At 42.4% G+C, this 18,049-nt stretch overlaps 1 protein-coding gene across 23 annotated transcripts in view; it reads right to left on the bottom strand.

Moving 5' to 3' along the window:
• The window catches only part of LOC144755528 (polymeric immunoglobulin receptor-like), a 348,962-nt gene that overhangs the window by 131,287 nt on the left and 199,626 nt on the right, over positions 1–18,049 (bottom strand). For all 23 annotated transcript variants that reach the window (XM_078644541.1, XM_078644560.1, XM_078644554.1 and 20 more), the window contains 2 exons: positions 16,683–17,012; positions 1,342–1,668 (listed from right to left, as the gene is read on the bottom strand). In XM_078644541.1, coding sequence (XP_078500667.1) covers positions 1,342–1,668; positions 16,683–17,012 — 657 coding nt within the window. The remainder of the gene's footprint in view (positions 1–1,341; positions 1,669–16,682; positions 17,013–18,049) is intronic.

Here is an 18,049-nt window from a genome sequence, read left to right as displayed (position 1 = left end):
CTCCTGTGATACAATGAAACGCTAAGTTGAATTGAAGACGCTAACTGCTATGGTGTTATTGACTTATCAGCCTACCATTATTCGAGCTGGCTTCTGATTCTAAGTCTCTATTATCCTCAACTACCCTATCTGTCACATACAGTACTGCAGGATGCCATTCGGTTTTGCATCTGCTATCCAGTATCTGGATTTCAAAGGATTATGCCGCACATTCTGAAAAGTTCAGAGGCCACCATGAAAAGACCCTGTTAAAAAGCCAGAAAATTATTCTAGGATCTGTGTAGGTATGTTAGTTCCTATGACACAACACAATTCATGGCTTCCGCTCAGTTTTCCTGGGCAGAGAGAATTGTGGGAACAGAGAAGACAGACCATAAGTTACTCCAAGAGATCTTGTTGCTTTGTCAGTATACTAGCGAACCATCATATTCCATATGTCCGCCACCAGCCCTGGCCGTAGAGATTCTATAATTTTAAGTGGAAGGATGACCTAGAGAGAACATAGGCAATGGTTAGAAAGTACCTTTAGAGAACAACACAGCTACAGGGTAGATGTGCCTGTGTCGTGCTCTCACCAGAGCTCCCCTTGTTTGGCACTAGGTTGCTTTGACTACATGGGCTAAGAGTAGACTTTGGAAGGACTCCTGATACTATGCAGGATGCAACCAGCCTTTGAGCAGTACCTCCTTGCGTTGAGGAGGGACAATCCAGGCAATTCTTCCCCAATGACTGGATCAGCTTAGAACTGCACAGTTGGATGGTATGGGGCATAACCACAGAGTCACCTTATGGCAGTTCTATTGCGGAGTCGCTCCTGATTTGTGAATATTTCGAATGAATACAATGGGTTCTGACCTATACATGGGGTATGCTGGATGGCTTGGTACTTTATAGGACTCATTTTGTGACTTGTGCAGCTGTGGAAGTGCTATATCTATCGGTTATTTTCATTTAATTTCGGCTTTATTTCACGGAGCCTTTGAGCTATATTTTGTTTTCAACCATTATTGCAGACAGAAAATGGCTCTTATTTAAATGCGATTTATAACATCAGCTGCAAACATTTTGGAAAAAAGCTAGATGGAATTTTATAATTTAAAGCACAAAGTAATAGAAAACGAAACGTGTAAATCGGCCTTACAATTTTGGTAAGCTTTAATTTAAAATATATCAGCTAACCACTGCACATTTCCTCAGTTATGCATGTATTTGATTAGAATACCTCTCCCCTTATATGTCTGACCCCCTTCTCCCACCCCCCACCCACTCACTTTAGTACCTCTTGGTAAGTTCACCAGTCGCAAGCGGACAATGCTGTCTGCTGATGGAAATGGGTCTTACCACGGGTGATTTGCACCTGCACCGTGAACCTCTGCTCCTTCGTATCATCGACAAAAGAACACCAGTACCAACCGGCATCGCCCTCAGTCAGCTGGTTCATGAGGATGGTCAGGGTGCCATTTGTTGGGTTGTCAAAGAGAGCGAGACGTCCTTCCATGTTAGGTTTCACGAAGCCGTTGTTGGTGATTAGCTGTGTGCACCCGTGATCTCTCCACTTGCACCAGTACATGATGGAGTATTTCATCCGCGGGTCGTAGTGACACTCAGCTGCTATGGAGCCCCCCAGTGGGGCAGTGAGTATGTTGCGCACCTGCGGGATTGTGGTCTCTGGGGGAAGAGTGAAGCCGGTTATTTTAATCGTGGATCATATGTGCCAAAATTATTACTAATATTGTCTGCTGAGCGTAACAAATGATGCATATTCATAACATTTTACAAGTAAATTAATTCCATTATTGGTTTGTCCACTGGTCACGTCCCTTGGGTTTATTGTGACTTGGAAGATCTCATGGTCCTGCAGCATTACTTTGTATACACGAACAGAGACAATCCCCATCTTAGTCCTAAATCAGACAGTATTAAACTAAGGAGCTGGTTTAACTGTAACAGTAACAAATGTTGCCGCGCTGTGTTTTGTTGTATGGAAGGGAGCAGAACAGAAACATATGTACTGTTTTTCTCTCCCCTTTGCACTGGCTCATTTTTGGCTGCCTTGCCCCAAGGCACATACACTTGAACCAAACTTTAAGTGTATGTGTGTGATGTCAAGCATAGGTTCATTACAAGAAGATTACCATCCAGTACAAACTACTATGCTTAGGCATAGTTTGGCTATTTCGCACTTGTGTTCTGTCTATATAGTGCAGAATACATGAAAAGTTGAAAAGGTTTTGAGAAAAGAAAACGTTTCTAATACTTTAAGCCTTACCAGAAGAGGTGTTAATTTTTAGCACAGTTTTTTTGTACCTTTTTAGTAAATAGGGCTATATGGCAAAATCCATGGGTGGTTGAACGAGTACCCGGTTACCATGCATAGTAAGCCTGTTAATACAATGTAGCACAAAGTAGCACTAACTTTAATCTACGTTACTTTAAAGCTAGTTTGGAACTCAAATCAGTATTTGCAATTGAAAATGAATACCAAAAAAACACTTGCAGCGATTTCCATTCTTTTTTGTGATGTAAACCCAGCACAAATATTTTATTAATATGCCCCTCATTGATGAGATACTACTACGACTTGTGTACCTATACCTAGATATGCATGGTATATTCATTCTACTATGCTATACCATACATATATAAATATATGGAATTACTACACACACACGAAGGGGCATATAACTAAGCCCGTATCACCACCACAATGTCACTTTTTGTGATGTTGTGGTGGCGATAGGGTCAGCGCACTGTTACCAAGGCAGCGTTAAACCACATAACGTAGCTAAAAGCCCTGTTAAGTGGCTTAATGTTGCCTTGGTAATAGGGCCCCTTTCACACTAAAATTAGCGTGAAAGGGGCGTGCAGTGGGTGTTGCGGTGGGCGTTCCACCGCAACACCCATTCACTTCGACGCTGCCACCTATTATCAAGAGAGGTGATAAGAGGTGGCAGCGCCAAACTTAAGACCAAGAAAATCCTGGTCATGAGGTGGCGAAATGAGGAGAAATGCTTTGTTTTTCCTCGTTTTTGCTTTTTCCATGTGTGCTGCCTTGTGCAGCACACATGGAATAAGCAAAATGCCAAGGTTTGTTTATGTACAGGCGTAATTATATCGATGTTGGTGGTCAATTGGACAAATGATAAGGGGACTGTATTGTGAACAAAATAATAATTCCCCGATATACTCCTAGCGTAAGAAGCAGGTAATTATTCCCGCTGATAATATCGCATTCGGGTATATATGAAGTGTAATATAACACGTGATGAAATGTAAATATATATATAATGTGAGTTTGGTGAAAACATGCACAATACTTATACTCAGGTATGATAATGAAATACAGTGTGGTAAATAGTGCAGTGTTTCCTCGATTTTTCTTTTCCAATATGGCAGCTGCATAGAATGAACGTCTTTTATTTTTAGTTTCAATGGAAATCACTAAGTCACTTTCTATGTCGCTGAACCTTTTGTACAGCACATCTTTATTTAAACACTAAAATGAACATGGCCTGTTACCACTGACGAAGGCGGCAACGGAAAAGTGTGTTTGTTGACAATCTGCAGATACAATGCAATAAATTATTTTAAAACGTTGGCAACGTCTATGGCTCTGGAGTGCGTTCTCTTGAAAGATGGTTCAGCGGACAGAGGAATCGTGGTTGTGGAATTTATTGCGCACCCCACTGCGCGATGAGCGAGCACCCATGACGAAGAGGTGCAACAGCTGGTGGATTAGCGTTTTCAAATATATATATATATCAGGCTTGGTGGGGAATGTAGGGAGATGCTAACTAGCAAGTGGAAAAGCAATTTGGTTTGGATTTTGAAAGTGAGAACAGATTTCACTGTTCTGTCTTTCAAAATGCAAACTAAGTTTGCTATGGGAGCCGCGAGACTCCCGCTCTCTCATAGCAAACGATGGATTTAGACCCAGATCCTTGTACTGGGGTGAATGTATGACATTGTTCTACAGTCTGTCCATCAACTGTGTTTTTTGCAATTTTCACCCCGAGTGGGCTGGGTATGCTCAGACGTGAGTCCCAGGCTCTCCGCACCACTGGAGTCAAGCTATCCAGGCTGATGAAGGCTGATAGCCAGAAACCGGTCCTTGGATGCTTGATTCCGGTCTGGGAAAGACATGGCTTGGTAGTTCGGACTGGACTGTTCCCATGAGGCACAGGGTCAGAGCTGATTTGCATATAGCCAGTGTCTAACCCAGGGTGGTATGGAGTGCAAAATAACGATGGATTTAGACCCAGATCCTTGTACTGGGGTGAATGTATGACATTGTTCTACATTCTGTCCATCAACTGTGTTTTTTTGCAATTTTCACCGCGAGTGGGCTGGGTATGCTCAGACGTGAGTCCCAGGCTCTCCACACCACTGGAGTCAAGCTATCCAGGCTGATGAAGGCTGATAGCCAAAAACCGGTCCTTGGATGCTTGATTCCGGTCTGGGAAAGACATGGCTTGGTAGTTCGGACTGGACTGTTCCCATGAGGCACAGGGTCAGAGATGATTTGCATATAGCCAGTGTCTAACCCAGGGTGGTGTGGAGTGCAAAATAACGATGGATTTAGACCCAGATCCTTGTACTTGGGTGAATGTATGACATTGGTCTACATTCTGTCCATCAACTGTGTTTTTTGCAATTTTCACCCCGAGTGGGCTGGATATGCTCAGACGTGAGCCCCAGGCTCTCCACACCACTGGAGTCAAGCTATCCAGGCTGATGAAGGCTGATAGCCAGAAACCGGTCCTTGGATGCTTGATTCCGGTCTGGGAAAGACATGGCTTGGTAGTTCGAACTTGACTGTTCCCATGAGGCACAGGGTCAGAGCTGATTTGCATATAGCCAGTGTCTAACCCAGGGTGGTGTGGAGTGCAAAATAGCGATTGATTTAGACCCAGATCCTTGTACTGGGGTGAATGTATGACATTGTTCTACATTCTGTCCATCAACTGTGTTTTTTGCAATTTTCACCCCGAGTTGGCTGGGTATGCTAAGACATGTGTCCCAGGCTCTCCACACCACTGGAGTCAAGCTATCCAGGCTGATGAAGGCTGATAGCCAGAAACCGGTCCTTGGATGCTTGATTCCGGTCTGGGAAAGACATGGCTTGGTAGTTCGGACTGGACTGTTCCCATGAGGCACAGGGTCAGAGCTGATTTGCATATAGCCAGTGTCTAACCCAGGGTGGTGTGGAGTGCAAAATAACGATGGATTTAGACCCAGATCCTTGTACTGGGGTGAATGTATGACATTGTTCTACATTCTGTCCATCAACTGTGTTTTTTGCAACTCTCATAGCAAACAGCAGTGTCCCGGGGGTAGGCACCCCGGGACACTGCAGGAGCCGGCCCTGGGGCATGGCGGTTCCGAGTGCACTCGAGGGCTCCAGGCTGAGGGCCACGCAGTCTGCCTCCCACAATACACAAATCCCTGGGGGTGGTGAATCCCAGGGCTTGAGGGGGGTCGTTAAGGCCCCCACACTTCAAGTTTTACAGGTGGGCCTTAGACGTGAAAGTGGTGCAAGGGGGTTGTAAATCTGGTAAACAGTGTTCCATTTTACTTTGCTTTCCTTTCTGTCATGTAAAGGATCCTAAGTAAATATAACGGTTTCTGTACAGCCAATACCCTTTAACCCTATCCTCAAACGGCTTATTGCCTATTACCATAGTAACAGTTCATGGAACACTTAAGTGAGCACAGAGGTTAGAAGTTCACCACACTATGGGGGTCATTAGGATGACGGGTGGACTTGGCGTTTGAATAGAGTTCTTGTGATGATATTCGTATTCGGTAGCAAGATATTGTATCTTGGCCCTAGGTTTTCTTAAAAATTCAATATCGGCTTATCCATATATCGGTAGCAAGATGATATTCCTCGGCATAAGGGAGTCTTTAGAGTAGCGGCATTTAGGCGTCTAGACCGCTAGAAAACCTAGGGCCAGGAGGTACCGGCTTTGACGAAAATACATATAACGGAGGCACTATCGATCAACTCGAATATAAGTGATAGCTCTATTTAAGCTGAAATTTGAATTTATTGGAGGCCACTACCATAAAGACTTCTCAAAGTCAAGATACAATATCTTGCTACCGAATACGAATATCATCACAAGAACTCTATTCAAACGCCAGACGTTTTGAAAGACCCCACACTTGGAAGACTTAGCCCTGACGAAGTACACTAGCTGTAAAGTAGGACGAAACACGTGTTGGCAAAGCAAAATAATAAGAATAATTTATTATGAAAACATAGAAGAAAGTACAGAGTGACTGAAAGAAACAGATGAAATAAAGAAGACCCTTTGGGAATTTATGTATACTGTTTTTGACTGTTATTTGAATTGAAGTGTCTTTTTCTGATTGATTGATCTATATACAACTCTCTAGTATTGCTCGGGAGGAGAAAGTATTTTTTTAAGTGTGCAAATAGACAAACTTGGTTTGTCTTTAGTTACAACTATAGGCAAGGGTTGTATCTCACTCTTAGAGCATAAACTAGACCATACTAATTTTCTGATAATATAGACACCATTTAGCGCAAAAATTCCCCTCTTGCCCTCTGTAGATTGATTGCTCTCTATATTGATTTGTTCCTAACTAAATTAAACCAGTCTAGTGATATTAAACCAATCTAAAATATGTGACATCGAGTATAGAGCACTTCCATACGCAGATGATGTTGTTATTCTTACTACTGATCTCCCCTCTGCACTGTCTACTACCAAAGGTCTGGCTTTTCAGTTCGGGCTTATGTCCCAAAACCCAGATTTTATGTGTTGGGGTAACCCCCCGGACGGTATTCCCACTGTCTCAGAAACCACCTATCTGGGCATTAAGCTTTGCTCACCCATTGACAAGATCCCTGAAATCAACATTGAACCAGTGTTAGACAAAGTGAACTCTACCTTAGAGAGAATAAACCATCTCCATTTGTCGCTGCATGGAAGGTCAAATGTTTTAAAGATGTTGGTGTTACCTAAGGTACTTTATTTATTCAGAACCATCCCACTTCAAATCTCACTTGCTTGGTTTAAAAGACTTCAGACTATCAGCTCCAGATTTTTATGGGACCACAGAAGGCATAGAAGTGCTTTCAAAAAGATGGTGCTCCCAAGAATCCCTGGGGGGTGGGGGAGCCCGTACTTTTTGTTCTATCACTGGGCAGCAGTTTTGCAATTTATTTTGCCGTTGATCGTTGGGGAAAGGGCTAGGCCATTATCAACTTTTGATTTTGGACTTGGTGTAGAGGCTAATAACTGTTTGGTAAAGTTTGTGGAGCCCAGCTACTTAAAAAAACGAAGTTAAAAATTCTTAAGGCTGCCTTTGTAGTTTGGAGATGGGTTAAACGACATTTAGGTCTGCTGAATATAAACCCTTACACCCCTTTTGAAGCTGCAGGCGTTCTTCCTTTGATCTTTCAAGATGTAACTGCTGCCAGGTGCTCATAGAAGGGGATAAGCTATCTAGGAGATTTCGGTCTAGATTGTCATTTTTGGTCTTTGACAGATTTACAAACACAAGATGGCTTACCAAAACACGACTTGTTTAAATATTTGCAAATTCGTTCTTTTTTGAGCTCTTTAAGTCCGGAGGTTAAGTCTCACTTTAGAAAATTTGATGTAATAGATTCAATGGGGAAGGGGATGCCTATTGTTTTTTTCTATTCTAATTTGATAAATCTGTTGCCAGACGATTTACAGCAATGTCAAGATAAGTGGGTAAGGAAACTAGACACAGAAGGAATTGAGTTAAATATGTCTATTGTCTTGGCAAATTAATTTTTTTTGACAGGTAGGATGCGTGCACAACATTACATGTCAATTTATGATCTATATTATACCCCGGCAAAATTTTTAAATGGGGCACAGGAGCTGGGACTAAATGTAATAGGTGTGGTACCCCTGCTGCTGATGCTGTGCATATGTTATATTTATGCTCCAAACTTGCGAACTTGCTATCGTCTATTCAACGAAATTTGGAATTAAAATTGGGTTCACCAGTTTGTATCACCGGGGAGATGGTACTGTTATGAGTCAAATCTGATTATGTAGCGCAAACAAGATCTAAATCCCTGACCTCTTTCTTGTTTATCTGTATGGCCATTTTGCATGCTTGTATCACGAAAGACTGGATCTCCCTTGACCCTCCGTCATTTTTTGCTTGGAGGGCAAGACTTCTTGCAATGTATAATTTGGAAACTGCAATTTATAAGACTAAGAGGAATAGGAAGAGAGTAAGGGGTGCGAAAATATGGGCTTGCGTGGCAAATTGGATCGATGAGTCTGGAAGCTAGTATGTATACCCCTTATCTCAGCTTCTATTAACTTGTATTTGCTTGTATGATTTACCATATCTTATCTGACTGTTTTGTTCTTTTTTTAGTCTTTTTTGGTGTTTCTTTATATCTTCTCTTTGCGTTATATTGTGTAAAATTTTTTTGGTGTATTGATTTGTTTTCCGCCACTAACCAAATGCTGTATATGTAGAAATATGACTATTCCTTGCATAAAATAAAGAAGGGAATAAAAAAAGACATGGTGCGGAGGAGAAGGGCCTGTGAACTCGGCGATGAAAGCGTGTGCCTAAATTGTTAGCTGAGTGCTCTATAGCATCCTGGCAGAAGCGAAGTATTTACCCATACCGGTGTGAAAGTGTTGTTTTGCCTAGAGTGAGATGGTGTTGAGGTGAGGTATCAGTAAAGTCGGAGATGAAAGCGTGTGCTTAAACTGTGAGCTGGGTGCTGTAAACTGATGTGCTGTGGGAGCTGTAGTATACTGGCTGAAGCGAAGTGTTTACTCCTACCGGTGTGAAAGTGCTATTTTGTCTAGAGTGAGATTGTGCAGAGGTGAGGTACCGCTAAACTCAGGGATGATCCCGTGCACCTAAACTGTGAGCTGAGTGCAGTAAACTGATGGGCGGTGTAGCATACTGGCTGTTGTCGCATATGTGTGCAGGTGGTGTTAGTATGCGTTTAGAGTATAGCGGGAGTGGAAAGAAAACTACTCACTGATACCAGTCTGAAGACTCAGGGATGAAACTGTGAGTGTGTGTCATGACTTTATTGCTGTAAAGTGATGTGCTGTGGACGCTGTAGGATACTGGTCACTGTAGCATATCAGTGTAAGTAGTGTTGGTGTGCGTTTATACTATACAGGGAGTGGGAAGCGACCTGCTCCCCCCTACCGGTCTGCAGACTCGAATGAAGTGTTTTAGGAAGCAGGAATAAAGAAATAATCATGAAGAATATAATGCAGAATGTTGCAATGCCACAGAAGAAAAATGGGGAAATGAGGTGTGTCCAAGAAAGTGGCTGTGTCTAATAAAGGGCTGGAGTTTAAAAATTATACAGAAAGTGTCTTTATTTAAGTGCCATAATTGGACCCACTGGTGCAAGAGCTAGGGCATCCAACTGATGCAAAGTTGAACCACTTCTGCTGTAATCAAACGTAAGCTCCTGCATCAGTAAATTGCATCTTACGTTGCAAAAATGTAATCATCAAACTTTTTAGGTACCTTGGCAGTGCTTTTTTGTAACAGAAAATTATCAACAGTAGAATAATTAGCAATCTGTTGTACAGTAGATTCAATGCGGTGCATGTCAGAATTGGTACTAGTTCTACTCACATGGGAACCTTCAGGGTGAATACAAACATTGCGCTTCTGAGAAGCACATTCAGTACCTTTGTAGCCAAACCATACATTATTGTCTTCAGCTGTTTCAAAAAAACATTGTTGTGTAGAGAGGTAGGGCATCGAGACAAACTCTAACTGCTTCTGCTGTAGTCGAATAGAAGGTCCTGCATCAGTGAATTGCACATTATATGTTACAGTTCTATGTGACCTACACAATAGCTAATAGACATGAATGAATAAATTGTATAATGAAAATAAAGACAGTTTACGATTACCACTGTGCGAACGAGTTCCTAAACAAAGTCGTCTTTTTTTCATATTTATTGTGAGGTTCTGAGCAGAGGTTGACTTTGAGTACATTTGAGTGAAAGGGCTTTGTGAATAACAGGCAGGCAGAGAAGCGTGTGCACAAAGAATAGACGTGGTTTCTAAATGGGTGTCGGGTGTAGGCTAATTTAGGAAGTAAATAGCGCATTTGCATAAGCCATACATTACCGATCCCTGGTTAAAGTGGAAACGTAAGGGGCAATAATGAAGATAGAGTTCAAACGTCTGAGTATATTTAGAAAGTTGTTATATGAAAGTAGTAGAAGTGTATTATATAAAATTTCAAAAGTAAAAAAAGATGCTAAAAAATCCATTCAAGAATAACGTGAGTTTCTTACAAGTCATGGAGATTCCAGTCCAAAAGTTCTTCAGCGGCTTGAGATGTGTAATGTTCCAAGAGGCATCGTCTGAGAAAAGCGAAGCAATCCAATTCATATCCTCGAAGGGACAGTAATATTTCTCGAATGTTGGAGCGGTAATTTGAATTGGCAGGCAATCTGCGATGTAGTGAAAAGTCGCACGTTGCAGGAGATCTTTCGCAACTGCGCAGAAATCCCATTCCGCTGCGATTCCTTTTTTGCATTGCAGTCGCCATTCCTCCACTGCCAGAGCAATCACGTTCATGGGTTTCAAGATAATGCATTACCTGCTGGATATCGGGAGCGATTGTTGGGATGTTGGCAAGGCATACATCCATTCACCAAGCAAATGGGCAAGTTTTGCAATCAAGCAATGGTTGTACGCATATTGCATAAGTGTAGATAAATGTTATGTTGTAGCTAGCTCTGATAAAAGATAGAGGCAGATAGCTGAAAAGTTTTTCAGTTTTTTTACAGTATTGATGTAGCTTGGCTTAGGGGCATATTCTGTCGGACATAGTTGTTACCACAGAGAGTGTAGCCATTTCTAGAAGTAGAATTAGTAGTAGGATGGACGCACAGAGAGCGAGAATTACGGGCACTGTTCCGGTTATTCCAGAGATGATCGAATTAATGTAGTCTGGTTTTAAAAGAAGAACAGTTTGAAAGCATGGTAGAAGGCTGTAGGAGACCGTGTTAAAAAAGTGTGGCAGACCTTGAGTGTGACATGTGTTAAACATTGTGTAAGAATTCACAAAGTGTAATAGGCGGTTCTTATTTAAAAGGGAGTGTATTTTACTTGAAGTTCGTGGCATCTGCAGTTGATACATTTCTTCTGCAGAAGTGAGGGAGACTTCTGTTTTGAACAAAAGAGCTTTCAGTTTGGTTCGTACCTTGAAATCAGTTTTCAAACTAGGAATTAAAGGCCAAGTTGAAGTTTGGGAGTTAGTTTGTGTGGGTGGGAATAGACATTGCCACAGGAAGTCACTGTGTTTGAAACAGTAAGGACATGCGGTGTGGCAGCTCGCATTCCGTAGGAGTGCATGTTATTGAGAAGCAGATAACTGCATTTAGAAAGCTGTGTGAATGTTGGTCTGATTGTGGGAGTTGGGGTTCTTTTAAGAAAGGACGCAAGGTTGAGGGCTGTAAGCTTAGAAGCGCCGTGTAGTTGGACATTCTTGGATAGTAATGAATGACTGTCATTGTGGTCGCACTTTTCACCTGTGAGAAAAATATCTGTATGCTCTTTAAGACAGCGATATGTAAATGGGAGAAACCACTGCTCGTGAATAAATGCGCTACCTTATATAATCACATAGAACGTGACAAACAACATGTTCACCTAGCATACACAACAACACTACATACTGTGGGAAACCTGGCTAGCCATGTACACAAACTGAACATGGCATGGCACCTCTGCCTCACAATGCATAATGCGGGAAGAGATGGGAGCTAAGTATGTGCGAAGGTGGTAAGTAATTATCGACTATAAAAGTATATAATGCAAAGTCTTGAGGGGATGTGCCAGACAGAGTTGAGTATGCAGAGCACAGACATGTACATGTCAACATACAATAATGGTCTATTGAGTTAAATGGACAGTGGACGCAATCATGATAGTACAGTCAGTAGGGAAGATTACGGAATGGTAGCGCGTATGTGCCTCCTCCCCCTCTAAATGTTTAGGGTAGTGGACTGCCTTGGTGTATGCAAGGCTAGCGTAGGGGTTTGAAGAAGAGGCACATTTCTCTGGGTGTGGTTCTCTTCCGGATTGGCGAACGTGTCTGCCAGGTCTGCGCAGCTTACACCGCCACGAGGCTGACGCCATGAGCTAAGGTGGCTGCGTGAATGATGCTTTCAGCGTGCTGGTATCTAGAAAGCGTAATGGCCGCTGCAACGCATATATGCTCCACAGTTCGCCTTCCAACACCACCGTTTGTGAAAGAGGGCCCACCACGTGCCGGCGGAAGCTCCTGGGCAAAGGTCTGCGAGCTGGGAAGGCTCCTGAGATTAACGCTAGGTACCGCGACACAGGCACACAGCGCCCAGCCTGAGGCCCAGCACTGTGGAGTGCTCTCTATACTACTAACAGAGTAGTCTGTCAGGTACCAACAGTGGAACGGTGTCTTGATCCCACAATGGATGATGTTAGAAGTGCATCTGAGAGTGGAGATGAAGGTACTCCCTTTGACCAGGTGGAACTAACTCTAGGTTCCAACAGTGGAACGGTGTCTTGATTCCACAATGGAAGATGTCTGATATTACAGTCTGCTTGGTTTTTACAGAACTCCTTCTGTTGAGGTGCATTAGACTCTGTGCTTCCGTAGTTAACGGCTGCACATGATTATTAGGCATGGTTTACTGCAGTTGCTGGAGTACACAGCGGTACAGCAGGTCGGAACAGTGAAACGAGGTCTTAATTCTATTATTGAGAAAGTCAGAAGTTAAAGTGTGATGATTTTTGTGTACACCCTCTGATGAGGCGCAACCAACTCTAGGTACCAACAGTGGAACGTTGTCTTGATTCCTCAATGGACGATGTTAGAACTGGATCTGAGAATGGATATGAAGGTACTCCGTTCGACTAGGTGTAAGAAACTGTTGGTCCCAACAGTGGAACAGTGTGTTGATCACACAATAGACGATGTCTGATATTACCTGTTGCTGGTCTTTCACAGAACTCCCTCCGTTGAGGTGCATCAAACTCTGTGCTTCTGTAGTTAACAGATGCACATGGTTATTGGGCTTAGTTGACTGCTATCGCTGGAATACACTGCGGTACAGCAGGTCCAAACAGTGAAACAGGGTCTTAATTCTATGATTGAGGATGTCAGAAGTTAAAGTTTGTGATGATTTCTGTGTACCGCCTCCGATGCGGTGCAAGCAACACGAGGTTACAACAGTGGAACGGTGTCTTGATCCCACAATGGATGATGTTAGAACTGTATCTGAGAGTGGAGATGGAGGTACTTACTTTGACCAGCTGCAACCAAGTCTAGGTCCCAACAGTGGAACGATGTGTTGATTCCACAATGGACGATGTTAGAACTGCATTTGAGAGTGGAGATGAAGGTACTCTCTTCGATCAGGTGCAACCAACTCTAAGTTCCAACAGTGGAATGGTGTCTTGATCCCACAATGGACAATGTCCGATATTACCTGCTGCTTGCTTTTCTCAGACGTTTGTGTGTTGAGGTGCATCACACTCTGTGCTTCCATAGCTAACTGCTGCACATGATTATTGGGCTTGGTTGACACTAGTCGGTGGAGTATACTGTGGTACAGCAGGTGCAAACAGTGAAATTGGGTCTTGACTGTATAATTGAGGATGTCATAAGTTAAAGTCTGTGATGATTTCTATGTACCCTCTCTGATCAGGTGCAACCAACGGTATTTGGCTGTGAGGTGTAAATGACCACTGCATCTGGTCTAGACTGCGGTTCGCAGGGTTCACAATTTAGATTGAGTGGTGATTGTTTAAGTACAGAATACAGTAGTTAAGTAATTAGAACGTCTATTGAAACATACACAATACTGTTTAATTAGAACATTGGAATGTTGGGAGCTCCATTGAAAACAATGGAGTAGCTCCGTTCTTATAATTGCTTGCATAAGCCTGGAGCTCCAACATTGCAAAGTTTTTTTGTTCACAGGTCTGGCTGTGAACAAATACTCCAGGGAGCCTGAAGGCATTCCAATCCCCTTGCGCTCTCTTAAGGCTTTGATTTATTTGTTAGCACATTCTACCCTCTAGTGGCAGAATGTTCAAATAGCCTTATAGCCCTTTGTAGCTGGGCTATAGTGGCTATTAAAGTCCCTCTCCTTTGTTAAAGGCCCTTGCCTTCGGCTTGGGACTTTAATGCTGGAGAGGGCCTTTAATAGCTGGTATAGCCTGCTACGGCTGGCTATAAGGCTATAGTTTTCTTGCTTGAAGAAGTTTTTTTAGATGAGGTATAGGTTTAGTAAAATGACCAAATTCATCTTGCAAGTCGAAAGGAATAGTGAATAGTGTAGACTGTGGACAGATGAAATCCCAATTCGAATTGTTTTGATTTATTTATGTAGAGTTTTATGTAATTTATGTTTTTGCATTTTGTAAGGAGGGAGTGAGAAAAAGTATTGATGGTTGTGTGTGTGAGTACTGCCTTAAATTAACAATGCAGACAGTAGTGTTCACAATTCAGATTGAGTCGCTATTGTAGATGATGCAGTCCTGTAATAGAAGAGATTGCTGTAGTGTGCTCTGTCTGCATCACTTATACGCATCATTTCAGGCTCCGCACATGTTTTCTTTGCTTTGCGTTTTGCAAACTGTAGAGCTCAAGTCAATGCCACGTGGCTGTGGGCCCTTGCTGAATGGTCTCTCTGGCCTGTACTTCAGACTTCAGTTTTTACATTTGACATTGAGTCGGTATTGTAGATGATGCAGTCCTGTAGGAAAAAACATTTCTCCAGTGCGCTCTGTCTGCACCACTCATACACATCATTTCAGACTTTGCACACTTTTTTTTGCTTCGTGTATTGCAAACTGTAGAGCTCAAGTCAATGCCATGTGGCTATGGGCCCTTGCTGACTGCTCTCGCTGGCCTACACTGCAGACAAGAGTGTTCACAATTGAAATGCATTACAGATATTGACTAAAATGGGTGGCCTTTTCGAACTGTTACAATGGGAAATGTTATGAACTAATGAAATGGTTTTTTTAATGGTCACATGGCAATTGCGCAGCCAATGTGCAATGAGATCGCACCCGATGTGATTTTGAGAAAATATATTTACTATAATATAAGTTTATTACAGTTAGAAATATATAACTGTTTAAAATATTTTTAATTATCGCTTGCTCTCATATACACTTTAAAGTTATTTAGATATAGTTTTGAGACAAAAAGAATGAGGGAATGACGCGCCCGCAGTGCACTGCTGATGATGTCACATACTACATCACTCATGACATGGTCAGTGACATCACTGATGACATCTCGAATGACATCACTGATGACATCATTGATGACATCATCCATGTGATAATCTGATGGACATGCCAATACTCTAATATAAACTATGATACACACACTCTAAAATACAGACTACTAATTTTGAAGCCATACACACATGAACGCCAGATACTACATACCACCGACTATTTTCTAGGTCTCTACACACATCCTGTGTTTTATACATATAGTTACTCATGAATACAGTACTATAATATGTACTGATACACCTATACATACAGTCACACTCTACCACTCATCCATAGAGTTAGTCACACACCTAGTCAGGCATGCAAAGAATGGATTACATACTCATGTACTCATGTATACAGATATATAGATATATATGCAAAATATTTAAACATTACAGAAATACACATTTATTGGAAGATGTCATCAGTGATGACATTTGAGATGTCATCAGTGATGTCATCAGTGATGTCACTGACCATGTCATGAGTGATGTAATATGTGACGTCATCAGCAGTGTATTGCGGGCGTACGAGTTATAGTTAGCTCAACTAACTATAATTGGCGAATTTCTCTGGTTTAATATGAGTCAAATGTCCAGCTGATTACAACGTCCCTGAAACCTATGGCTTTTTCAGTGAAAAAAATATATATAAACGTATATGTATATAAATGCAGACATATATATATATTCAGCTCCGAAGAACCCCCAGCCAGGGAAGGAAGCGGCCGCACTCTCGTGGAACTTTCAAAAGTATTTTATTGCACAAACAACAGGACGCGTTTCGGCAGACGTGCCTTTTTCCTCTGTGTCAACCTGTGCAACAAACGTTGCCGCCATTTAAGCTTGCACTTCAAAATTGATTACACATTTTTTTCATGTGAATGCATTGACATGAAAGACAGACAAAATCTTCATTACGACTTTGGCGGCCATTTTAGAGTGGTGTACGTAATACTTAATACCTTAATAAACCATGATTTCAATCGTGAATTATTAAACTGCCATATTCACAAGTCATGTATTATGTCAATCATGAAAACAAAATTTCAAGAAATAACTAAATAATTACGCCCTGTATGGGCAAAGACACTCAGTTCACAAAAGTGAGCCCTGTATGGGCATAGTGACGATGTGACTAGTTCATTGAAACAGCTCAAAGAATTAATAATTCTCTAAATCATTCATATTCAGATTGTGCAACACTCCTAAATATCAGGAACATGGAACTATTTACATTAATATCAGCAGAAACAATTTATATATATATATATATATATATCTATATATATATATATATATATACACACACACACATAGGCATAATACAAATCATAGCTTTCATCCTCAAAATTTGAATCACCATGTCACTCTCACCTTCTGAAATGTGCAGGCTGAAATCTGTTGAGTCTCCGTACTCCCCATATTTTCCAGTTCCACACGTGTAATGTCCAGTGTCGCCTTTTTCTAGATGAATAATGTAGACTACAAAGGTTTTGAGGGAGGCTTTGTAACTCAACATGACCCTTCCCTTGTAGTTTTGGTCTATTTTCCATGTGCTGTCAATAATGTTCTTGCACCCAGTTTTATCGAGTTTACACAGGTATTTCCTTTCAGCAGCATGCACTTCATCATACGGGCAGGATATGGACACTTCACCTCTGACCTGGCCATATAAAAGTTCAGCCTCCTCAGGAACAATGGAATCTGGCAAATGCATGAGGCATATAAATGGTTAGAAAGTAACCTGCAACACACACACACAAATATTGTCACTGCAACAGCATTTATATCAATGTGCTTCTTTACAGACAGAGTGACTATTTAGCTTTAGCACTAAATGTGGTAAACCTTCAATTAATCATTTACTTCACATGGCCAGGCATATTGTGCTGCACTATACCATATCATACCGCACAATATATATTCGTGCTGTTTCAACTGCTCTATTTGTTGCTGTAATAAGCACTTGAAAAGTTGGATGTCTTTGTCAGGTCCTGGGACCTGGATAGCACGCACGTGCAAAGCGCGCTGCACAGGGACACACACAGACACTCGTGGTAGTCTGATGCGTGGTCCCGACTAACTCGGGGACACGCCTTCTCTTTATTTATAGCGTACGCGGCGCCGTGCGCCACCGCGTATGCGCACGCCTACGTGCGCTGAATAACTAGACCGCAACAGTGCGGTCTCAACATTACATTCCTTTCCACCTTTAGTAGAAAATACAACATTCACAACATTAATGTGGCACTTAATGGAGGGAGTTTGCCAAATAACAAAAGTTCGTGGCCGGCAGGCCTGTTACCAGTCTCGAGTCTCTTCAACCCACTGCGTAGTCCGCCATCTGTGAGGAGGGTGCTGGATTTCTTCTCAGTCCATAGCCGGCTGCTTCACCCCGGAATAGCACTCTCCTGGGTGGTTCATTGTTGGGGAACTCGACGGCCAGGGGTCCTCTGGGAGCCCTGTGGGTGGCTGCCGGAGGTGTTTCGGAGGCTCGTTGTTCTTCTGCTTGGCTGTTGTTCCATTCCTGGCCGGCACTGTCAGGGGGGCTCTGGTTGACTGTGGATCGACTTGGTGATTCCTCGTTGCTTTCCGAGCCAGGCTGTTCATTTCCTGGGCTGATTGCCTTCTTGAAAAATGAGACATTCCTGGTGACCGTTTCCTCTCCTCGCCGGGCGGTGATCATGGTCCCGTTGCGGCCTGTTACTGTCCACGGCCGTGGTTCATACGGGAGTCTGAAC

The sequence above is a fragment of the Lissotriton helveticus genome, chromosome 5_1 (assembly GCF_964261635.1).
Source record: "Lissotriton helveticus chromosome 5_1, aLisHel1.1, whole genome shotgun sequence".
NCBI classification, from domain to species: domain Eukaryota; kingdom Metazoa; phylum Chordata; class Amphibia; order Caudata; family Salamandridae; genus Lissotriton; species Lissotriton helveticus.
This window is presented reverse-complemented; position numbering and strand designations above follow the sequence as displayed.